General features: G+C 40.1%; 1 protein-coding gene across 1 annotated transcript in view; it reads left to right on the top strand.

Annotated features, from left to right (window-relative positions):
- Nucleotides 1–12862: 12862 nt before the first annotated feature.
- The window catches only part of ANO4 (anoctamin 4), a 97091-nt gene continuing 84394 nt past the window's right edge, over nucleotides 12863–25559 (top strand). Inside the window, exons 1-3 of the mRNA XM_063308111.1 lie at nucleotides 12863–12996; nucleotides 14676–14753; nucleotides 16901–17134. Coding sequence (XP_063164181.1) covers nucleotides 12867–12996; nucleotides 14676–14753; nucleotides 16901–17134 — 442 coding nt within the window. The 5' untranslated portion in view covers nucleotides 12863–12866. The remainder of the gene's footprint in view (nucleotides 12997–14675; nucleotides 14754–16900; nucleotides 17135–25559) is intronic.

Below are 25559 nucleotides of genomic sequence, written 5' to 3'. Positions count from 1 at the left end.
TTATCTAACCCCACCTTGAGGAATGCAATTATCTAAGAAGATAAAATCAAATAAAATTGATTTTAAACAATTTAAATGAAAACAATCATTTACCCAATTTTTATTTTATTTGACTGAAGAGAAACTGGAACCCTTTTATGCCCCAAAGCACCTACTTCATAAGCAAATCAGTCCTTTGAGAGACATCCCCCGAACAAAGCAGTGTGTCTGACCATTCTGCCAGAGCCATCAACATTCTATTCAGGAGTTCTACACTAAAGGTGTCCTGAGAAAATTCCAGTTTTACACCCTAGCTGATGAATCCATTTTATATTATTTGTACATTTTCTAACTATTAATGCTTTGCAAACTACTTTGGAGATTTTAAAAGGTAAGTACTACATATTTTAATAGTTTAATAATTTAATAAATAAAGATCAATTTCATTTTATCTGCCCATAAAATATTTTATTAAAAACCTGTGGATTTGATAGGATAGGAAAAAACACTTTGTCCACATTGTTCTTACCAATTTAGCCAAAGTGATGCAATCATCCTTCCATACACCAAATGCTATGAGCCACTATGTTGGCCTCTGTGATGGCAGCTGGAAAAATATAATTACTACCAAGTGTTGTTCTGATGAATAGTATGCCCTATGGCAACTCTATTCTGCTGAGTCTAGCATTGAAATAAGGGTATCATAAATTATGTGTATATATTACAGAACTGAACCTTTGTAATACCTGGAAAGTACTTATTACTGGTGTCAAAACAGCAATGCATCCACAGCATTTTTTAAAAAAAACAAATCATCAGCATTTTTGCTACTTCAAAGACTCCTTGTATTAACTCTGAGAGTACAATATAAAAATCAATGAGAATGTTGCATTGACTGTACTGGGCTGCAGAGTAGAATTTCCATGCATAAAATACAATACTAAATGTCTGATATCAGGAATGTAAGGTCAACATTTTGGTTCATAACAAATTTACCAGCAATGGCAATTTAGTAACCAATCTCAAAATGTGGAAGAGAATGAAAAGTCTTTAATAGAAACTGATCCATCTTTATAGACAAGAATGTTGATGTAGAATGGATAAACATACAGCTCATCAGGGAAAGGTGAAACAAGAATAAATTAAGAACAAGTGTTCATCCTATGTGTCAGTCTAGAACTGGCCACTTTGTAGAACAGCGTGTTTTGCCTTTAGTTCTGATTCAAAGACAATATGCATGCCACTGGGGAAAAGATACAGGGGTTTATTAAACGGACCAGCAATAATAGTCCCTTTATGTCCCTTCTCCCTATCAGAAGGATAATAAAGAATGTATTGCTATATATTATATAATTCAAAGTTAGATACATCTTTCTTAAACCTAAGAAATGTTTTACCAAATAGCAAGAAGACATATTTACTATAAATCATGCATCTACCTTAAGCCAAGATACATATTATTGGAAAATAATAATTTAACTAACTAAGATAAGTAGGATAGGAAAGGAATGGATTTAACTAGAATATAATCTATAAGCATGAGCAAAAAGAGATGCATGCCACTAAACCTCCCTGCCATATCTTCCACACTGTTCTATATAAAGGACTGTTTTTATCTCCTGTGCTACATGATTTCTGTAATTCCTTTCTCCCCCTTATCAATAGCTTTTTCCACTAGTGTTGCATGAAACCACTGATGTCTTATACTTAGAAATTTGGGCAACTGTATCAGATGAGTATTCCTTTTCCCCCAAAATTGGGGAAAAGTAACTGAATATTTCTAGGCTATGATCCCTCCCCAGTACTAAGGGTGTTTTACACAGAATACAAATACCTAAAAATGTAGAATACCACCTCCCAGTAGTAACAAAAATGCAATAAAACATGTGGCCACTTTGTTCATCATAAAATTATTCAATGCAATGCACATTAAAAAGATGGAGCTCAGATTGCACCATTGTGGCTGCCATCTTGACTTTTTTACCACACCCTGCAGACCCCCTGTTCATGATCCTGCTTTAATAAGAGTCAGTCAGATCTCCTCTTGAGCAGATTTTCAGGGGCAAAGGGAGAAGATGAAAGTGGTGAACATTTTCTTCCCTCCAATAGACACACTCCATGTGTGGATTTCTGCTCATGGAAGCTCCATATCCAGATCATTGCTTACTGTATTTTTATTTTATCTTTTCTTTTAGGAATTTGGAGCAGTATGCTTGGTTGAACCCTACCATCTTATCTACATAACAATTCTGTAAGAGAATAAATGGTACAAGGTCACCTATTGAACTACTTGGACGAGGAGGGAATATTGGTTTCTCTGATTCAAGTACAAAGCTTAGTTTCACTTGGTTCCTCTCTCAGGCTGGCCTTCCAGAGCTCTAATTCAGGACCAGCAGTTCTCAAGTGCTTTGCTCTGATTGCAACAGACTGTTCCTCAAGGCAAGAGGAATCATATCAATTAATATGATTCCAATCGAAGCAAATATTTGTAGCTCAGGGTTGAACTGTGGAGTCCTTGGTGCTTAGAGAGCACCAAGGACTCCATTAATATGATTGTGTGGAGGACCAAAAGTGGAGAATCTATGGAAGAAGCATTTTTTAAAATTTTTCATTTAGAAAATTAGACTGCTGGATAATCACTATATCAAAAAACCACTCATGAAGTATCCTCTATGAATATCCATTTTAGATGTGTACAGCCACACTGTACCAGAAAAGGGGGTGGTCAGAAGATGCATTGGTATTTTCTTATTGTATTAAATGTACCTGAGGGGTCTTGGGTCTTTCTTCTATTGCTTTTCTATTTCACAGCAGAATGCATGTCTGTGTGGGGTGTTGAAACACCTGTGACCTATTTATTTACCCAAAACAGAAGAAGATATATTGGGGAAAAGAAAGAAAATTAATCTTCTTGACTTGCTTCCTGAGCCTATTTTTTTCTATTCAGTTTACTGGGCAGACACTTCTTTATGCCCTAGTTAAAAAAAAAAAAAGCTTTCCATGCTTTTTTTTAATTGAAGCAAACTACACCAAACAAACATGTACTGTGTTCTCTTAAGTCCCAGCTGTGATAGGCTCACAACAGACCGCAGCACTTAGCCAGCTTAGCTGATCTTAGCTGATCCAAGCAAGGTAAAAACTAGTTACTGCTTCTGTACTGTTGCAATAAAACAACATGTCTAAGTCCAAATAGTAGGAGTCAGGCTTCAGTTGTTGGAGACTATACAGGGACATCCACAGGGTGGTTAATACTGTCAAAATGGCAAGGAGATCAAAGACCTGCCCCCTTTTAATATACATCACACACATGTAAAAGAAGGTGGGCCTCTGCTCATCTGGTCCTGCCCACTGTTTGGACACTGTTGTCCCCACTTCCCCTCCCCCACATGGATGCTCCAGCCTTTATGTTAACTATAGTAGAAATGAAATATTTTGGGGACCCTCATGCTCATGGCAGTGTGTGTTTTGTTGTATAATAAAATAGAAGTTTAAAAGAAAACTAGATAGGATCAAGGTCAGTATGTCTGATGTTTGGCTGTGACGAACCTGACTCCATTACTGCACAGCTAGATTGCATGTCTCTCACGTAGCCTCAGAATGCTGTATATTCCCTTATAAGGGCATGACTTGTATTTCCCTATTCTCTTTGTACTCACTCCCCCGCCCTGATAGAACTGCTGAATAAAAGGAGGTGGGGGCGTGGCACCAGGAGGCAGTACCAGCAACCTCCTGAGATGTGGCGTCTCTCACCACAAAAGAATCCCGTACCTACCGTTGTTTTTTCGACCTCACCCTTGCGAGGGAATCGTTGGCTCATTCCCCCCCAGGGAATCCCATAGACCGAAGGGCGAAGGACTGGTCGCGCGACGCGACAACTGGGGGCTCGTCCGGGATCCCTTCGGTCTCACAGTGTGATCTCTGTCTAGAGGTGCACTGCCTTCACTCTCGTTACTACGCACCTGGCAAAGGCTCTGCAATCGTAAGTAATGGGCTCCCCACTCTCCAAAGTTTCGTCAGTTCATAGGGACGAACTTTATGATTTAGTGAAGAAGGCTAACTCTTGTCAAAAGGCTAACGGTACGACCATCTTTCCCATTTCAAAAAATTCGGTGACTCAACTCCTACTGTACATGGAGAGACACTGCCCTGTCTATCCTTCAGAGGGGTCGCTCAAAGCATCCACTTGGGAAAGGATAGGAAAATATTTTCATGATACCCCACGAGCACCCGTGCCTATTCTGACTGCCTGGAAGGCTGTTATGGCGGCCATCAACACTCTTTACCCTCCCCCGTCTTCCCCGGAAACTTGCCCTTCTCCTCCCGGCCCAAAAACCCCACCCCCTCTTGCCGCCCATCTCGATGCTGCCTCACCACCACCCCCTCCATACCCAGCCGTTCCTCCTCCCCCTTCAGCTCCAACCCCCGACTCCCCTCAACACCACCCCCTAGGAGGCGCCATCACTGAACTCCTCTCCTCCCCCCTCTCATTGGAAATGGAGAGTCCCTCTGCCTTTCCCATGACCATCGGCCTAGGGGCGGCGGGAGGAAATTTGTATAACAATATTGAACTTAAGGTTTTGAAACAAATCAAAGATGCTGTAACCACCTACGGCTTGCACTCTCCTTTTACTAGGGGAGTTTTAGACTCTTTAGTTACTGCTAACACTGTTATGTTATTGTATGATTGGAAAATGCTTTTTTCTATGCTTATGACCCCGGCGCAATACGTTGTGTGGCAATCTGAATACGACAAAGGGGTGGAAGTAGAAATTAGAAGAGGTCTTCCCGCAGGGGTGACCGCAAATCAATTATTAGGAAAGGGACAATTCGCAACCTTAGTCCAGCAACAGAACTCCCCCCGTCGTTGTTTTGCTATTATTCACATGTGCGCCATGAATGCTCTCAAAAGAGTGGATGATTCCGACTCTCAATCCACCCAAACGTTTTTGAAAATAATGCAAGAACCAAATGAACCATATGCTTCCTTCATAAGTCGCCTTCAGATTGCTTTAGACCGACAAATTGATAATGCCACGGCTAAACAAGAGCTGCTAATGAAACTTGCTTTCTCTAACGCTAATCATGACTGTCAGACCATTCTGCAACCCGCAGTCAATCAACCGGGTGTAAAGCTTGCAGACTTCCTGCAACTCTGCAGAATCGTTGGTACCACCTCTCATAAAGTGAGCGCTCTCGCTGCCGCCATTACCACCTCGCTACCTTCTACTAACCCCTCCCCTCAGCTCCATTCCCCGGAAGCCCTCGCAATCACTCGTCATGGAAATTGCTTTAATTGTGGGAAGCCGGGCCACTTTAAGAATCAATGCCGTGCACCCGGGGGAGGTGGGGCGCCCCCTTCCACTCAAAGGGGGCCGCCCCCCCCCTCCAAACCTAAAACTCCTTGTCCCAGGTGCCGCAAAGGCTATCATTGGGCCTCGCAATGTCGCAACAACTCCTCCCCTCACCAGCCTTCGGAAAACTAGATCGGGGGTTGTCAGCTAACCCCGCCCCAAAGGCTGAATTACCCATCACCAGCTTCCCTGTGGAGTTGGCAGAGGATCTTTTGTATGACGATCCGGGGGCTGTCCTTTCCCTTCCTCTTGTTGTCACGCTGCATAAACCCCTCCCTCCTTTTACCCCTGCTTTGCTTATTCCCAACTCCTCGCTCACGCTTGAGGGAATGGTTGCTGCTCCCTATTTGTATGACTCGTCAGATTTGACACAAATTGCTTTGGCAGGAGTGGGAGATAGGTGCTTTTCCTTAGATAAAGGAACAATTGTCGCCACGCTCATACTTCTCCCTTCTCCTGATATGCCATCATTGTTTGCCTTGCAGCAACCAGTCCAAACCTCTAAACCCACCCTCCTTGTCACACTAAATGGTCGCTCTTTCGAAGGCTTGATTGACACCGGCGCCGACGTCTCTGTCATTCGTTCCGCTGAATGGCCCTCCTCCTGGCCTATCGCCGAAGCCTCCTCGGTGCAAGGAGTAGGCGGAGCACAGGCCGCTAAGGTCAGCTCTCATTGGCTTTCTGCTGTGACTGCTCATTCTCATATTACAGCTTATCTAAAGCCTTATATCTTGCCTTTGCACTGTAACCTATGGGGCCGTGACTTGCTTTCACAGTTCCACGCTTTTATTCAACTTCCCTAATGGCTTTACAGGACCCTTTAGGGTCTCTCTCTCTCTCTCTCAAAACCTCTGTGCCGGTATGGGTTGATCAATGGCCACTCACCAAAGAGAAACTGGACGCCTTACATATCTTGGTCCAACAGCAGTTAATTGAAGGCCATATCGAAACCTCCACCAGCCCATACAATACTCCGGTATTTGTCATCAAAAAGAAGTCTGGCAAATGGCGCCTCCTACAGGATCTTAGGGCTATCAACACCATCCTTCAGCCCATGGGACCTTTGCAGTGTGGACTTCCCAACCCCAACTTGATTCCGGAAGGACACGACCTTATTGTAATAGACCTCAAGGATTGTTTTTTTTCCATACCTTTGGCACAAAAGGACAGAATTATTTTCGCATTTACGGTACCGGAACTTAACAATTCAAAGCCTACTGCTCGGTACCAGTGGAAGGTCCTCCCACAAGGCATGTTGAACTCACCCACAATGTGCCAATTTTTTGTCGATAAAGCATTGCAACCCTATAGATCCCAATTTCCGCATTTTCTTGTGTATCATTATATGGATGACATTTTAGTCGCTGCTGAGGGCCCGAAAGGGACAGTTCAAAAAACTTTTCCTATTCTTTTAGCCACCCTAGCAACGGCAGGGTTGCACGTTGCACCAGAAAAGGTCCAGTCTCGTTATCCAATGCAATATCTAGGCCACAAAGTTTTAGCCTCCACGGCTGCCCCACTTCTACCTATGCTCACGCTTCCCCAGCCGACCACCTTGATCCAATTACAACAATGTCTGGGGGTCATTAACTGGGCCCGCGCATACCTCGCTTTAACTACACCCATGTTATCACCTTTATTCCAAGCGTTAGTGGGTTTGACAAACCCAGCTGACAAGGTGTACCTTACAGAACAACAATTGCATGCCCTACAACAGGTCAATGCCGTCCTTACGACCCAATGGGTGGACCGTGCGCTCACTGACAAACCACCCTCTCTTGCCATTCTTTCAACACATCAATTATTAACTGCCATCATTGTCCAAACGTCTGATAACAAACATCTACATATTTTAGAATGGCTACACTTGCCACACACACCTAAGACATCCATCATCACCAGAGCAGCACAAATGGCCTCTCTTGTTGAGAAAGGCCGGAAGAGGATTAGAGCCCTAATGGGACTGGATGTTTCCACCCTGTACATTCCCCTTAAGGTTACTCAATGGGAACCCCTCCTACAAAACTCCACTGCACTGCAGGATGCCTTGGAGGACTGGTGTGGCCAGGTGTCATGCCATCTTCCCCCTGATCCTCGATTGCAACTGTTGCGAACAGTACCCTTCACACTAACCTCGCCGTTCGTTCAGCAGCCACTCAAGGAAGCCCTCACTGTTTTTACAGACGGCTCCAAAACCATAGGGGCTTGTACATGGCAAAATAATTGCAAATGGCATAAACGCCTAACAGGCCCACAAGCATCTGCCCAACAGGCTGAGTTAGCCGCTTTTCTGTTAGCCTTGTCCCTTTTCCCAGAACAGCCTTTGAATGTTATATTAGATAGTATGTATGTCACTCAAATGGCTGTGGCCATGTTTGATGCATATATTTCCCCTGTTACCCCCCCCTCTCTCATGACGCTTTTTTTGCAGCTTCAAACTCTCCTGAAGGACAGAACATCCCCTTTGTTTGTAGCGCATATTAGAAGCCACCAACAGCTACCCGGTTTCCTGTCCGAAGGCAACCACATGGCAGATGAGGCTTGCAAAATTATGGCCTCTTCCCCTCTTCCTCCGCAGCTTTTAGCAGGGGACAGCCATGCTTATTTCCACCAAAATAAAAAAGCATTGGTGCGCCAATTTGGCATTACATATCAAGAAGCTACCGCCATTCTTCAACAATGTCCAACCTGCAGTTTGCAGGCAAAGTGCATCCCTGAGGGAGTTAATCCCAGGGGTATCCAAGCTTGTGACACATGGCAGATGGATGTCACTCATTATCCCTCTTTTGCACCTTGGAAGTATATCCATGTATCTGTGGATACTTATTCGGGATTCATCCTGGCAACTTTGCAAAGAGGAGAAGCCACGAAAAACGTAATCAATCATTGTATTCGCACTTTCGTCACATCGGGATGTCCCAAAACTTTGAAAACTGACAATGGCCCTGCTTACGTCAGCACTCCCTTTGCTGAGTTTTGCCGTAAGTGGTCCATTACCCACAGATTCGGTATACCATTCAACAGCCAAGGTCAGGCTATTGTGGAAAGGGCTAACCAGACCCTAAAGAATGCCCTTGATCGGCAAACGGGGAAAAAGGCCTTAGGCCCCCCAAGCCTCCCGATGTTACAAAATATCCTTAATCTCACCTTGTTTACCTTAAATTTCCTTAATCTTACCGGTACCCCCCCTGCTACGGCTGCATCTCGACACTTTTCTAAGCCAGTAGTTCCCTCTTCCCGTCCCCTTGTTTATTTTAGGCAACTGCCCAGCCCTGAGTGGAAAGGCCCTGCGCAACTCGTCACCTGGGGAAAAGGCTACGCTGCTGTGCAACTTCCTGATCGAGTGCTCTGGGTTCCTGCTCGCTGTATCCGGCCATATCATGGGCAGCCTCCTGACAAGCACCTCCTTGACCCTCCTTCTCTGTTATCTCTCTTCCATCTTTGCTCCCCTCACAACGAACCCTAAAACAACCTCTCTCATTCGAACCCATCGTTTACGCTACCCTGCCACCATCGGCCGCAGCTCAGCATCCAACGCCATGGAATGTCTTCAACGCTCTCCCATCAAAAGAAAAGGCACCTTCTGGCGCTGGTTTCGCAACAACACTCTTCTCCAAGATGGCGATTCCTACTCCATCACTTATCACTTTCGCCAAACTACCCTTGCTATCACCAACGTACAGTTGACCGATCTAGGACAATATCACTGTGAAATAACAAAATTAATTAAGGGGTTCGCCACCTCATCTCGCCTTACGCTCACCTTGTTTCAACTCTCCCTTCCTGAGCCCGCCCGTTGGCAGGGACGACGCCTGCTGGCATCTGACGCCCAGGGATCGCATCGCCCTTACAGTATCACCTGGACAATCTGCGATGCCTTGGGTCAGATCCTGAATACCTCCTTTTGTTATAGCCCAATTGTATCTTGTTTCCCTAACCTGTATTTTGACTTTTCAGAAATGCTTTTAGGAGTGACAGCCTACAGGAGGCTGGACGGCACCCCGCCCAGCCACTCCATCGTTAAAAGGTATCCCCTGTATGTGTGCCCAGGACATGACACCCGCCCTGACCACGTGCACGACTGCGGAGGCTTAGCAGATTACTTTTGCAAGTCTTGGTCCTGCGTTTCCACCGGCCACATCTACTGGACCCCTCCGTATAAGACTGATTACATCACTCTCACTCGGTTGAGAGAGGACATTGAGTGCACCGCGACCAATCAGGGTTGGAATAAATGTAATCCGGTTATTGTACAATTCACTGCTGCAGGAAAAGCTCAGGGGAATGCCTGGGACTCAGGTGTAAAATGGGGAGGTCGTATATATGCCGGATGGCCCGGGTTTCATTATGGCAACATATTCTACATTCAACGACAGGTCACTCTCCCTCAGTCCCCACCTGTTGGGCCCAATGCCGACGACATTCACTCCACCTTTCTTAAACCCCCTCAAGGCTAAGCGCGAAGTAGTGACTGCTGTAACTTTATCAGTCCTACTGGGCTTAGGTGCGGCCGGAGCCGCCACCGGTGTGTCAGCCTTTGTTGTCAATGATCAGAACCTGCGTCACCTTAGTGCTATCATTGACACTGACCTTCGCGCCATCGAACAATCTATTGTGGCGCTACAAGATTCCCTTACCTCTCTATCCGAAGTGGTTTTGCAAAATCGTAGGGGTCTCGACCTTCTGTTCCTCAAACAAGGGGGACTGTGTGTTGCTCTAAAGGAAGACTGCTGTTTTTATGCCGACAACTCAGGAGTAGTATTGGACTCTATGAAAGAGCTCAATTCCCGTTTAAAAACAAGGGAATTGGAGCGCCAACAATCCATGTCATGGTATCAAAATATGTTTAGCATTTCTCCATGGCTAACCACACTGTTGTCCACTCTGTTGGGGCCCCTCCTGTTATTGATTCTCGTATGCACCATAGGCCCCTGTGTGCTGGGTCGCGTTCTCCGCTTCTTAAAGCAGAGACTTCATACATTGGACTCAGAGGTATCCGAGACAAAGCTTGCTGTTCAACACCTGGTCACTGCTGTAGGTATGGAGAAAACACCACTCTTGGGATGGTCCTCTGATAGTGAATCGGAAATGGACAAGGACCCCCAGTCACACTACCCCCCGAGAGAGGACGCTGGGATGGGTCTCCTTGGACTGAAGAGTCCCTGGCTCCCCGACTCAGACCCTCTGGGGGGAGGACAAAATTAAATAAAAAAGGTGGAAATGTGACGAACCTGACTCCATTACTGCACAGCTAGATTGCATGTCTCTCACGTAGCCTCAGAATGCTGTATATTCCCTTATAAGGGCATGACTTGTATTTCCCTATTCTCTTTGTACTCACTCCCCCGCCCTGATAGAACTGCTGAATAAAAGGAGGTGGGGGCGTGGCACCAGGAGGCAGTACCAGCAACCTCCTGAGATGTGGCGTCTCTCACCACAAAAGAATCCCGTACCTACCGTTGTTTTTTCGACCTCACCCTTGCGAGGGAATCGTTGGCTCATTCCCCCCCAGGGAATCCCATAGACCGAAGGGCGAAGGACTGGTCGCGCGACGCGACATTTGGCCAATGAAAAATCTCCTTTACCAAAAGATTCACAAATAAGCATTTAGTACTAGAAATGTCACCACTTGGTTAAGAACCACCATAGGAAAATCTTTTATTTGAAAGTAAGCATTTATGGTTGCCTCAGATATGACTGGAGTGGTTGATTGAAATGAATGGCCAAGGTTCTGAGTATACTGACTTTGCCCAAAGTATAATACACAGTTCCAGGGGTCTGTGGAATCTCCAGTCATAATATTGTTTGAATGGTAATCATCTAAGGATGAACTCAGAGCTTTTTTTTCAAGTACATGTGCTAACTATGCAGGGCTGCAACTAGGGTCTGTGTAACCCGGGGCAAACATGGATTCCGCGCCCATTTTGGCGCGCCTCCAGCGCTCATTTTGGTGCCCCACCAGCGTGGCGCCCGGGGCACATGCCCTGGTTGCCCCCCCCCTAGTTGTGGCCCTGTAACTATGTTGAAGTATTGCAGTTTATACACAGCAGCATGGGACCCACTTGGCTTGCTCAGCATCCCACTTAGGACAGTATCATTATTCATATAAGGCTATGATACTAATGGGGCTCTGAGAAGCTGTCTTCTGTAAATATTTATTTATTTATTTATTCGATGTGTTCCCACCCATCTCCTCCCATCAGGGGACTCAGCTGTTAATAGTGGGTAAGGCGCCAGGCTAGAAACCAGGAGACTGAGTTCTAGTCCCACCTTAGGCATGAAAGCTGGCTGGGTGACTTTGGGCCAGTTATTCTCTCTCAGCCTGACTCACCTCCCAGGGTGGTGGTTGTGGGGAAAATAGGAGGAAGAAGGAGTATTTAGGTATGTTCCCCACCTTGAGTTATTTATAAAAAAAATAAAGGCGGGATAAAAATTCTAAAAAAAAAGTCATATATGTTGCCATTTATATATTAATTTTTTTCAGTGGTTTTTTTGGCCTTATTTTATTTGTTTGACTTGTATTTTGATGTTTTCTTTTAGAGCTGTAATTGGGAACAGTGAATGTTGAAGATTGGCATATAAATGGTTAAAGTAAGCTCAACAAAAAATAAGGAATACCTAAAGCCAGCACTTTGGATACCTGAAAAATAAACAAATGCATAAATAAATACCTTATTCCTTTAGTCACCATAGACCTTTTTCCTTGACCAATGTTTGTTGTGATCAAGCTTTATGAAAGCCTGTGTTCACAACAGAGAGCTGCATACTGAAACCCTGTAGTGACCATCTCACAAACTTACCTCGTTTCCAGTCCACAGCACCAGTGACTTCCTTTTGCATAGGAAAAAGCTCGGACACAGTAATCTCATAGCTGAGTTCACATTTTATGCTAAAGCGGAATGTAGCTTATTATATTTTGGCTTAGTGTGTTATATGACCTTGCCAATTGTGATTTATAAACCATGGTTTATGGCTTAGCATGTTGGGTAAGCCTAGGTATTTATGGTTTCAGTGATCCATAATTAAACCATGGTTTAATACAATATCTCCTTATCTAGACAAGAAACCAGATTATTTGGCTCACTGAGCTTTGTGCTGCATTTGTTGCTCAAGCGTGTGCTTATCCTGTCTATAGAAAATGATCTAAGGGTGAATTTTGCACTGGAAATATTGCTTAAGGATTACAGCTCTTTCCTAATTGTCCTTCATATATCTGTGCAGTTGGCAAAACCTGCTATTTCTGTTTCCCCCGGGTAGAAAGGAGCATTCCGAAGAAACTTACAAAAATGAATCAAGCCTAGTGTCAGTTTCAGAACAGCAGCAGCACACTGCATCATGTGGGTGAAAAAGAGCCCGTGTGTTGCCTGGCATGCAGGAGGAGGAACAGCCTTCCAGTTGTTCCCACACAGAGGGGGCAATATCATTCAACAGAGAGGTGCTTGGCTTAGAATGTGGTCACTCTGTACTTCACCACTTTCAGAAGCACCAAGGAGCTTGCAAGGAAGACTTCAAGCAGGCAGATGCCCAAGGACTCAGATGTGCTGCAAAATGGGAGCTATCCAGAAAGCAGAACTGCGAACATCACTGAAAGATTTGGCTATATTCTGTAGCCCTGTCGACAACCCCATCGAGAAAGGCAGCAGAATGGCTTCCCTGCCTGAATATGGTAAAACGTCTCTTACTATTAAATATATTTTCTTTCATTAGCAGGGAAGATCTTACATTTGTGTGACGATAAGGGATCATTATGGTACCTTACTCTGTGTGGCAATAAGGTATTAGGCTTCCAGGTTCCTTGATTCAGTAGGAAGAAAGGGCATTATGGAAAGTCACCTTGCTTACTGTTTTTGAATTTACTCAGCCCCAAGGCTGTGTGGCTGTACTCATATGAAACACTGAATCATAATCTAGCCAATTGCATTTTAGCCTAACATGTTTATGTACCCAGTTTACTATGAATTCACTGTGTAGAGCGACCACAGAAAATTTGGTTAAAATAGTGGATTAAATAAATAACTTGTTAACCATGAGAAAGGCATGTTGTGTGAGCACAGCCATTCAATGGCTAAGATAGACTTGCTTCTGTTGACTGAACAGGAAAGACTTCATTGTATTTTTAAGACAATTCTTCTTACAGAGTTTTGGGTTCAAATGCAATGAAATGCTAGAACTGAGCGTGAGCATTCCAGAAAGGATAATTTGGACTTTTTATACATTTTTATAAATGTATAAAATTAAATTTTTATACACATTAACACAGAAGTAAGTAGTTTTGGGTGCAATTGAATTTATTTCTGAATAAACACACATATGTATGCTTTGCAAATGTATGTTTGGGGATCATGCTGCTGTTTTGGTCTCTCTTTTAACACTGTTAAAAGTTCATCTTAATATTTGGAACAAATTTCTATCACATTTTATCTGTGCTGCTGTTTAAAACATTGGGATGTCACTTGATCTTTTATTTGCAAAGAAGGCATATTCCTACCCCCCCAAGTCAAAAACACTAATTTATAAACATTAGTGCCACTAATTCCAGACTAAACATATTGTCAGAGATCAGTTGGAATAATTGGAAAGTATGCATACACATTGCATAGTAAGGGAAGAGTAGCATTTCCATAGATCAAGGTTTTATCAATTGTTTTATTAATTATTGTTTCTCTTGCTGAATATAAATATTGGCATACTATGTATGAGTGCTATATCCATAGGATGCTATTTAAGACAAGATTCTCACTAGTAGAAAAACAAAGAGCTACTAATTACAGCAGAGGCTGAGTATGATCCCTACATTTTAAAGTATTTCCTTTTCACAAATAGATTTCTGAACAAATTACTCTGCAGTATAATTTATTACAGAAATTACTGAAGTGCATTAGTCCAAATCAGAATCTTCCTACCGAAGCAGATAGCAGGCATCCAAGCACATCCATACACACACCATCTAAGTTGGAATGTCAACATCATAATTTCATTACTTAAGGAAGGAAATATGCATGTAAGCATACGAAGGCACATTAGGATGGCTGTTGATCCTACTGCGCAAAGATCTTCTTTTTAAAGAGCTGGTATAGAACAGAGTACCCCACTACGCTGAGATGAACTATATAAACTACAGAAAATATATATTTGCACATGTGCATTTACATTACATATATGCATTTCCCCTTTATTGTAGCATCTAAATGTCCAGCCCAAAGAGGATTTGGAGGAAAGTTTAAGACTTAAATATTCACAAAGTTTTAGTTACAACCATTTTGTGTGTGTTTATGTGTGTGTGTATGTGTGTGTATACATACCCACACCCACACATCTATATATTCTCCTGCATTTTTATTTTAGATAATGACATTTCTCATGGCAGCAGCAGTCTTTCTGTTGGAACCAGCTACCACAGTTGCATCAGCCAAATTACAGTTGGTAAGAAACTGGATACACTTTGTTTTCCCTTTAGTTTACAGAAAAATTAACTTTGACACTTGTGATTCCATTGATTTGCAGTGGACGTTGTGACAATTTTACACAAAGGCTTTGTGACAAAAAAAATATGTTTATATTCTGTAAAGATGGAATAAAGAACATAAACAGATAAATGACATTAGAGAGTTGTTACACTGTGACCTTTCTTCTGAAGCTTGGATTTGATTTACTGTATTAAGCATAAAATGGTTACAATTCTTATAGTTAGGATTGTTATGAGAGGCTGACTGTAGCTCAGAGAAGGTCACTGATTAGTTGGATAAGAGATTCTGGGTTTAGGCAGGGGCCACACACATAACACATTACAATTCAGATCGATCATGTGATCAACAATTCTGACTGGTAATATGGTTTGTGTAGACCAGCAATAGATAATCCTTCGCTCAAACAGCCCATGTAGACCTTTGTGGAGATTTGGAAGTCTCTTCTCATAATACTGTGGAAATTCAGTGGTTTAATGCCATGTTTAAGACCTTTGGCACCATTGGTCAAATGCCTTATAACCAATACCTGTAAGTGAGGAATCAGACAAAAAATGAGGCATACTTGATCATAGGCTCTGGCTAGAAAACCAGCAAAAGCCTGTCAATTGATAAAATATCCAAAAGAACTAATTTCAAGAACGAGCAAGCATTCCAGGTTTATATAAAAATACTCTTAAGAAAGAAAGCATGAGACTTTAGATGGTTGGGGAGAACAGTAGGAATCCAGAGAACATTAGCAGACAGTTCTTAAAATGAACCATTCTGAAGAAATAGCTTCTAGAAGAACCTGAGGCAGAAGGTTGCTTTATAATAGCGGTTTGTGATGGCGACTATTTGACTACGATAAAGAAAATCCAATCAAGATTTTATAAATAAGCCTCGGGTCTTTAAGAATTGGATGCTTAAATCATCTTGACCTATTTTCTCTTTAATAAAGAGTTTTATTCTGTTCATTTTATAATTTTAATGATAGCTACTCCTGTGTTTGCACTATAGGAGCCAAATAACCAAGTTTCTATAATGTACTAAAGATTTATTTTGGTGATAGTGACATGATTAGAGGTAAAACTATTATTATAACTAACTTGAAGAGCTGTTAAGAGAACTTAGTTACATATTTGAAAGGGAATTCCAAAACCTAATCTTCAAAGTATTAGGAAACAGTGCTCTATTATTTCTTAGAGTCTGCACACGTTTGCATAAGTTGGCTATGAGTTCATACATTCTGAAATTGCTTTGCAGTAAATTGAGTTTTCATGACTGGTTTAAACTGAATTATTGTCAGCATGACGACTGGCATAAAAAAATCCTGCATGCATGTTTTCAGTTCTTAGGCATAAATATAAAGATGCTCCAGGCTATATTTAATGTCATGTGCAGATTTCTGCTCAGCAAGAGTTTCCTTCCTCTCCTCTACCCCTGGAGCAAATCTGGAGGTGATAGAAGAAAAGAGGACATACCCACTAGGGCCTGTTCCACAGGCAAATAAACAATTTTAGATAAGACCAAAAGATAACCTATTACCTACCTTTTCATCAAGATTTATCATCTTTTAGTATCTAATGATACTGTTTGATGGTGGAACACCTGGTTGCTGCTAGAAATAAAAACAAAGCTGATTTAATGCAGTTTTTGTTTTGTTCTGTTCAAAGAGAGAGTACTTGCTTAACACAACTGATTCCTGGTTTTCAGATATTTGAATGAAGCAGAATATAAATCTTCAGTATTATTTTCCTTTGAAAGAAATGACAAGCTTTTTCTAATCCTAACATTAATTTCTGAGGAAGTGATAGCATATTCAGTAGAAAAATGCATAGTGTATTTAATAGATGTAGAAAAACAAAAGGTGTGATCCTCTGCTAAAATCAAGGTGATAGTAATATTTAAGAATTATGGGTTGATAGAGCCTACATGTGTAGAAACAGTGTACCTCTGAATATCTGGGGAATAAACAGCAGAGAGTGGTAGATTCTTTCCTATTCTTGTTTTCCTAAAAAAAAACCCAAACCTGCTTAGTGCTTTCAAAGAGAATGTTGTATTGAATGGGCCTTGTCTACCCAATAAGGCTTTTCCCATATTAATGCATACCTTGCTTATTTTCAGGTTTTGATGCTTCTGGCCAGTTCTCAATTGGACTTTCTCACTGGAAAAATCCCTGCTCTCAAACTTACCATCCTCTCCCCTTTTCTTTCTATGAAGATGCTGGAACATGTCAATATTACGTCCCACAGACCAATTTATCTGCTCCTTCATCCTGCCCAGCTTCACTTTCTGTCACTCCAGTGCCTTCTTGCAGTGACAGCAGCAGTCAGGATCCACTTAATGAAAACTGCACAGGTAAAAGGATTTGGGGAAAGGGATCGTACCTTTCGTTTTGACATTGGAGATCTTGGTTTAAAATATATAGAGTAAGTACACAATCTGATGCTTCATATATGACTCTTTAAAATTTTGGTCATGGTCTCCTGACTCTCTCCAAAAATTAACAGAAAATTGTATTTTTAATATGACAAAAGGAGAAAATTATTAAATAACAAGACGTAATTAGTGGTACTTAATTGAACTAAATTTTAATTAAATCAAATTGACCTTTTGTCCTACCATCTATTGTTTAGAGTACCATTCCTAACATGCCTCTAAAGGACAAGTGTGGTCTTTGTTCTACAGAAGATTGCACATCATTGATCAGAGCCACTTCCTAAATTGCATCCTACATGAAAATTGCCCAAATAAATTGTGGGGTGATCATTACTGAAAATATGAGAGTTTTGCAAGGAATGGACAATGTTAACATAATTTTGAGGTATTGTCAGTATCAAAGAGAAATGAAAAACAAGGGGGAGTAATGAGGAATGAAGTTATCAAGCAGGAAGAGCTTCATGATTTGGGAAGAATAGCCAAGAAGGCCAGATATCCCTGATCAAGGCACTGTATAATGGAGAAAAGAGATAAAAATGCTTTTCTAGGAGCATTTTTCTCTCAGAATTCTGCCATAAATTCTTGGTTGTTGGGCTTTGCAACAAACTGCTTTTAAGACAGGATATTCAAATGAAATTTGAAATTTGTATGCATCAGTAGAGTGTACTGTAAGGTTATGTATCTTGTATTTGTATGTGTGATTGGAGAATACTATAAAATGTTAACATGCAGCCCACTGCAATAGAAGAATAACTGATTCTAAACAGACACTTGTTCATACCAAGCTTCTTTTATTCATGGATTTTCATTCAGAGAAACAATTATCCTGAACAGAAAGGAACCACATTTCAAATAGCATTGAACTATACATATTCTGTTAGAAGACTAAGATTCTCACTGAGCATCATGATACATCAGGAAACATGGATTTCAGATATTGAAAAACTGGTATTTTCTGTCTTAAAAGACAGAAAGGGATAAAAATCTATGCACAGATTCCTTCTTACCTGATAAGTTTTCTGAAGGCCCTAAGATCTGTTGAGATCTGTTCTGAGTTTGATGTTCATAGTATTCAGTCTGTTAGCATATTATTGCTATTGGAACAACTAATGGAAACATGACATAACCACATAAAGGTAAGTGTAAAAACTTCAAGAGGTAAATGTTTTAATTACAAATAAATGGCTAATTGTTAGCTTATCAAGCCCCTTTTCTTGTTCCATGCAGGAATCCAAATTAAATTTTCTATGATAGTTGGCTGTTCACCTACACTTGAATGCATGCAGGAAAGGGGAGGCCACCACCTCTATGGATAATTGGTTCCATTGTCAAACTCCTCTTAATATTAGGAGTTCTTTCTAATATTAATTGGAATCTGCCTTCCTGTAATATACATCCATTATTGTATAGCTCCATTTTGCAATGATAGAAAATCAGTCTTGACCTTCTTCTGTGTGACATCCTTTCAGCTGAAGCATGCTATTGCCAGCTGAAGCATGCTATTGTCATTGGAATTCTTCTATAATGGCTTAATTGACTTTGCTGTGCTAAATCTACATTATCAGAAATTTTTGTGTCCTTGAATTCCTATTATGCCTGTTTCCAGTCCAGTTTGTTGAGGGAAGGCTAAACAAGATCATTTTCAAAGACATCATTGCAATGTCCAGAACTCCCATTTTATACCCAACCACTTAATTTCTGTGTCTTAAGTGCATAACTATGCATTTCATTCTGATATTTTGGCCCATTTCTCTTACCTATCAAGATCATTTTAAAAGGACTATATTCATATATGTATGTATATATGTATGATACATATGATATATGAAAAGTAAATTTACTGTATTCATATATATATATATATATATATATATATATATATATATATATATATATGATCTTGATTACAATAGTAAACTAATACAAACTAAATTTAAAGAAAGAAAAGAGAATAAAAAGTGCAAGAGTTATAAGAACTCTGTGGTCAATATTCTTTCCTCTTTATACCTCATGGTACAGGAATGAGGGCATCTTGTCTCTTTTCTTTATTTAACTGGTACTTTTACAAATACTTGCCTCCAGTAATTAGTAGAGTTTATTATTCTCAGTTCTAAAGGACAAAATTAACAGAAATTAATTTCCCTTCCATACTACAGGAGGGAAAACAATATTGGAAGTAAGCCTATAAATCAAGGCTTTTTACAACCTTTTCCCCCTTTTTGCCCAGTCCTAATGAGAAGCCATCTGCTCAACTGGGAAGAGTTTCTGGAATGTACCACCTTTGTTCTTACTGGCCAGTCCCCTTGTAAATCCTCTAGGCAGGATTACCAATAGCTAGCTCCAGCAGTCACCTTCAGAGTTTCAGCTTATTTCATCCTCTTCTCCCAAACTTCCACTTTTTATTTTCCTCCCATTCTCCCATTTAGGGATTGTTCTTCAGTCCTCCTCGTGCTTCCTCCTTTTCATATCTAGCTGCTAAATCATCAAGGTAATGCTGTAGAAAATCACACATTGCCAATGCTGCATTTTCCTTCTGACACACTATAGTTATCATATTTCCCCCTTCTCTTCTCAAGACTAAATATTCCCAGTTCTTTCAAGCACTATTCCTAGGATATAACTCCTAGACCATTGATCATCTTTATTGCCTTCCTTGAAATTCTTCTAGTGTGTATAAATCTGAGCACAATTGGGGTCTTACCAATGCAAAATAAAATGTAATAATTGTTTCCTGCTATACTGCTATTTATGTAGTCCTTTACTACTAAAAGTCATTGGAATTTTTCTATAATGGCTTAACTGACTTTGCTGTGCTAAATCTACATTATCAGAAATTTTTGTGTCCTTGAATACCTATTATGCCTGTTTCCAGTCCAGTTTGTTGAGGGAAGGCTCAAACAAGATCTTTTTCAAAGACATTGCAATGTCCAGAATTCCCATTTCACACCTAAGCACTTAATTTCTGTTTCTTAAGTGCATAACTATGCATTTCATTCTGATATTTTGGCCCATTTCTCTTACCTATCAAGATCATTTTAAAATTTATTTCAGTCTTTGATTAGTTTAATTATTAACTATCCCACCCAATTTTGTGTAAAGATGCTGAGGATTCAAGTCAATAATAAAAATATTGAAGAATGCAGGGCTCAAGATTGAATCTTATAATGTCCCAGTTTAATGAGAATGGTTTATCAACACTCTGATTTTTAAGCCAGTCACATATTCATCTCACTGTTATGCCATCCAACCCACACTACTTGCTTGCTATCAGAATTTCACTGGGTAATTTGTCAAATACTTTCCTGAAATTAAGTTATAATATGTCTATAGAGTTCCCACAATCCATTTCCTCATCAAAAAATGATATAAGGTTATTCTAAGAACCTTTCTACATATCAATAGCAGAGATAGTCAAGTGCTTATTTAAATCCAAATTTGCACACCATACCTAATTCAACCTCTTATGTGTTTTTCTATCCTAAGTAGGGCAAGGTGGATGGACTCAATTAAGTGGCAGTGGGTGAACTATTGGAAAACCTGAAGGACCAGGTTGAGGACAGATCCTCCTGGATAAAATCTATCTTTGAGGTTGATAAGCATTGACCTCAACTTGATGGCACATAAACAATCATCCTATATAGGAGAAAGGGATTTCATGAAACAACACACTTGGCAGAGTGAATCTCCCAACAAATGTTGGAGTAATTTCCTCTATTACTACTATTTTATGGCTTTTTGAATTCTCTTTAATTTGCTTCTAAAAATATAGTGTACAACTTCTTTTTTGACAGGGGATCATAGAGACTAAGAATGGTATTGCTTTTATTTATTCATAAGTTTTTATTATAATATTTTTATAAGATTAAAAAGAATCATCCTTTGGTTCCACTTGTCACCCTTGCTTTCTCCCCCAACTGCTTCTTTCATCATTTTAATTCCTATTAAAATAAGAATGAAAGATGAAAGAGTTGCTTTACTGTTATTGCTAGGAACCATTTCATTGAAAATACCCACAGAAACTTTCTGAACTTTTACCAGTGTAAACTAATCAGCAGTTCCATTCAAGTTTCTTTATTATCATATGGCCAACCAAAGGGGAAATTGCAACTATTCAATAATCAGTAAAAATCTTCTAACTTTGGGGATAGATAATATGAAAATATAATATGGAAATATTATCTACACTGAAGTATGGAAATTTTATTTATTTTATTTATTTACTATATTGTTAACCACCCTAATTTTTTGACTCTGGGTAGCATACAACAAAAAACAAATGAAAAATAATACAAGTAATAAAATAATAGTATTTAAGAATGAAACAAATATATGTACTTATCCCCCCCCCTTTTTTCCCTTTTAAATATACCTATACCATTCTATGTTTTATTTTGATATTTCTTTGATGTAGTTGGTTGGATCATAATTGTCATAATCCCAACAAACCCTAGCAGGGCTTCAGCAAGTATTAGACCCAATATAACTTAGCATAGCTTTACATCCTTGTAGTGTTTTACAAATCCTAGCACTACTTATGTCTTTTTATAGTTATCCTAGTTAATTATAGCATTCATATTATTGAATGTAAAATTGATTGTAATTTTATAGATCTTTCCCAGGCTTTAATTCCTGTACTTTATACCTTTACCTTAATAATTTTATTTTTACCTTATTTTATTCTATTATGATTTTTTATTTTTACTTCTATTTTAAAGTGACTGTTATGCAATTAGTTTTATGCTGGTCTATGACCAAAATAAAATAAATGTAAAAATTATGTATAGGCATTTATACAATAAAGTCCATACAGTGATCAACAGGAGCCAAAAGCTTAATGAAAAAGAAAGCTTTTTACAATATTTCTGAATACAAGCAGGGAAGGTACCTTCTGAGCCTCTAAAGGTAAAGGTAAAGGTAAAGGTTTCCCTTGACGTAAAGTCCAGTCGTGTCCGACTCTAGGGGGCGGTGCTCATCTCCGTTTCTAAGCCTTAGAGCCGGCGTTGTCCGTAGACACTTCCGGGTCATGTGGCCAGCATGACGACACGGAACGCCGTTACCTTCCCGCCGAAGCGGTACCTATTGATCTACTCACATTTGCATGTTTTCGAACTGCTAGGTGAGCAGGAACTGGGACTAGCTCCCATAAACCTCACAAGGAAAGAGGACTGTCAGATATGCATAGTAAGACAATACTTGATGTAAATGGAAGACTTCAGACACCTAGAACGGTGGCAAAATCAGTAGCACTATGGGAAGTGACCATACAAGATAGCACTGCATCATGACACATTGCAGATATGTGTTGGCTTAGATACACAAACATATGTTATAGCGGGTGCCAGAGAGCAAAATCTGTCAGGGAATCAACACTTAGAAGATACGAAAGCTGAATGGGTAGAAGTATGCAGTTCCCTTAAAACCAAGTAACCACCGTTGTGGTAAAATGAGAGATAAAAGGAATTAAGGCTTGTGATGTGTCTATTACTAAATAGAGTTCAAATCCTTGTTGAAAGAAAGTAATTGTTCCAGGAGTAGAATTAATTCTTGGGAGACAGAATTTAGAGGGAGAAATAATATGGCAAAAGTATACTACAACTTGGGTGCAATAAGGTTGGAAGAAGGGTCAAGGTGAAGTATCATAAGGTTTGAGAAACATAAATATCCATGAATATACAAGACTGAGGACTAAAGAATAAAAATAATACCTTTGATCTTGTTGAAAAAATTGTTACCTTTAATGAATGTTAACTAAAGCATCTTCAGCCTCAATAAGGTATCTCACAATGCAAAGTAGGTGAAAGTGACTCTCATTTTGTCATTCTGAGTCTCATAGAATTATCTGGACAGTGAAAAGGCTGACATTCATATTTAATGAATATTTGATGGAATTTATAATAAAGGAAAAGAATCCATTTATTGAAAAAAAATGGAAATGCTGATTCCCTTTGCTCAGTCAGGACTTTTTTCTGTTTGTATTGGTTGCTGTGCTGTGGGGAAACAGCTTTCATATGCAATTGTTCAGTCTTCACCCAGCCAATATTTGAGCTTATTTTCTATATACTTAGAAAACATGCAGCTTTCACTTGATTTTAGAGATTCAATAATGTAAATAAAATTAAGCAGAAAAACCATTAATGGCCTCTTTGATTTTCTTACTTTAATCCTCCTTAAATAGCCTTTATACTGGCTTAGATCCTAAGATGCTTGTAGAATGGATCTGTGCCTGATTTGACCCTAGTAGGCTAACCCATCCAGTTCAGGAGCAACTCCTTACTCTCTAATGAAGCTGAATCAAATTTGGAAAGGCTTCATGGATTAGAAGGAATGCCTGTCCTGTTTACAAGCACTTCGTAGGATTTGTATAATGAAAGAAAACATATAGCTAAGCTGTATAACTTTATTTTCTAATTTACTTTGTATACAAATAAATTGATCAATTTATTATTAAAACAGCATGAAATTCTGGTATAGTTTCTGACTGAACTACCTAACCACAGATGGTTAATGCAAGAGAATTCCTAGAGGTCTGGCATTCTGATAAACCAGCCATCAACAGACACATAGAGATAAACTTGGTTATAAACTATTCAAAAAAAGCAAGCAAAGGCCAAGAAGGAAGCAAACAGGCCAGGACACATCTTCCCTTATCATACACCCAGAAAACAACACATAGATAAGCGAGACCCAACACAACAGGCAGGAACAATCTAAGACGAAACAATACAGCCAATCAATTCAGGTAGGTCAATCAGAAACAGGCACCATAAACTACAACACTTATCAAGATGGGTAGAAAAATCTGCCACACATAAAAGGCAGCAAACCTACTCCAAATTGTTTGAGAATGCTATGTGTGAGCCTGGGATAAGATGAGATATAGAGCAAATTAATACTTGAACAGACACTTGTACCTTCAGATATCTGGGCCAAGCCAATTAGTGCTTTGATGTAGCAACCAATGTAGTGCTTTCAAGATGGGTATTGTATGCTGACTGATTTTAACAGCAGCATTCTGAACCAGTTATGATTTTTGTAGCATCTTCAAAAACAGTCCCATATAAATTGTGTTTCAATAATACAAATGAGAGGTTCCCAGAAGTGTCATGCATCAATGAAAGGTAAATATTAAATTTACTCTGAATATTAACACTCAGAGTAACTGGTATAAGCTTTTTTTATTAGTATATTACTCTAGTGTTGACTGTCAAAATGGATGCTTGATTATGTGCCATCAAGCTGGTGTTGACTCTTACCAACCACGCAGATTTTCTCCAGGATGATCTGTCCTGAACCTGATCCTTTGGATCTTGCAACAGTGCACCCACTGCTGCTGTAATTGTGTCCATCCACCCTGCTGCTTGTCATCCTCTTCTCTTTCCTTATACCTTTCCCAGCATCAGAGACTTCTCTGAAAACTAGGTCGTCATATAATGTGTCCCAAGTATGATAATTTGAGCCTGGCCATTTGTGCCTCAAGTGAACCAAGAAAACCAACAAAATGGATCATTGTACAAATCACCCCAGATTTGTGCAATGATCCATTTTGTTTGTTTTCTTGGCTATCCATAGTATTTTCAGGACACCAAAGTTCAAAAGCATCAATACTCTTTCTATCCTGCTTCTTCAACTTTCGCTTCCACGGAGTTTCACAGGGAAAAACATGGCCTGCACAAAAAACTATTGGAAATGTCATAATCATGCTGGATCATTCTTCCCTCTGTGGTGGCAATATCAGAATGTACATCAATTAATGTTGTCAAGGTTCTTTCCTGGTGCTTGGAAGCTGTAGAGGTCTGCATGGGGAAGAACGGGCTTTAGATCAATCCAAGCAAGACTGAATGGCTGTGAGTTTTAGTTCCTGGATTGGGAGGCCCTGCCCGTGAGCTCTCATGCCTTGGGTACTTCCTGGTTGGACTACTGCAATGTGCTCTATATAAGGCTGCCCTTGAACTACAACTGGTCTAGAATGCACTGGTACAGGTAGCTAGATGTCTTCTAAGACATCTTAATATAGTTTTGGGAACTATCACTGTTACAGGTCTTTTTAGATGTGAGGAATCCATTAGTGGTTAACCTCAGGCACACCGACATTCCATAAATAATGACTGAGCAAAATAATTTTATTTGCAATTTCTTAATTATTTGAAATTGCCAATTTATCACAAGTCTGGGGGAAAAATCTCCTGCCTTCTACTTTAAAATGCATCTATGTAGTTAAGATTGACAAGGTAGCAGATTTAAATTAGATGTTGCAACTTTTAAAAAGATTATTACTACAAAGTCTACTACAAAGGAATGAGCCTATACCATATTTACAGCATTCACACATTATCATATTCTGCAG

This window comes from Candoia aspera, chromosome 7 (genome assembly GCF_035149785.1).
Source record: "Candoia aspera isolate rCanAsp1 chromosome 7, rCanAsp1.hap2, whole genome shotgun sequence".
Classification (NCBI taxonomy): domain Eukaryota; kingdom Metazoa; phylum Chordata; class Lepidosauria; order Squamata; family Boidae; genus Candoia; species Candoia aspera.
This window is presented reverse-complemented; position numbering and strand designations above follow the sequence as displayed.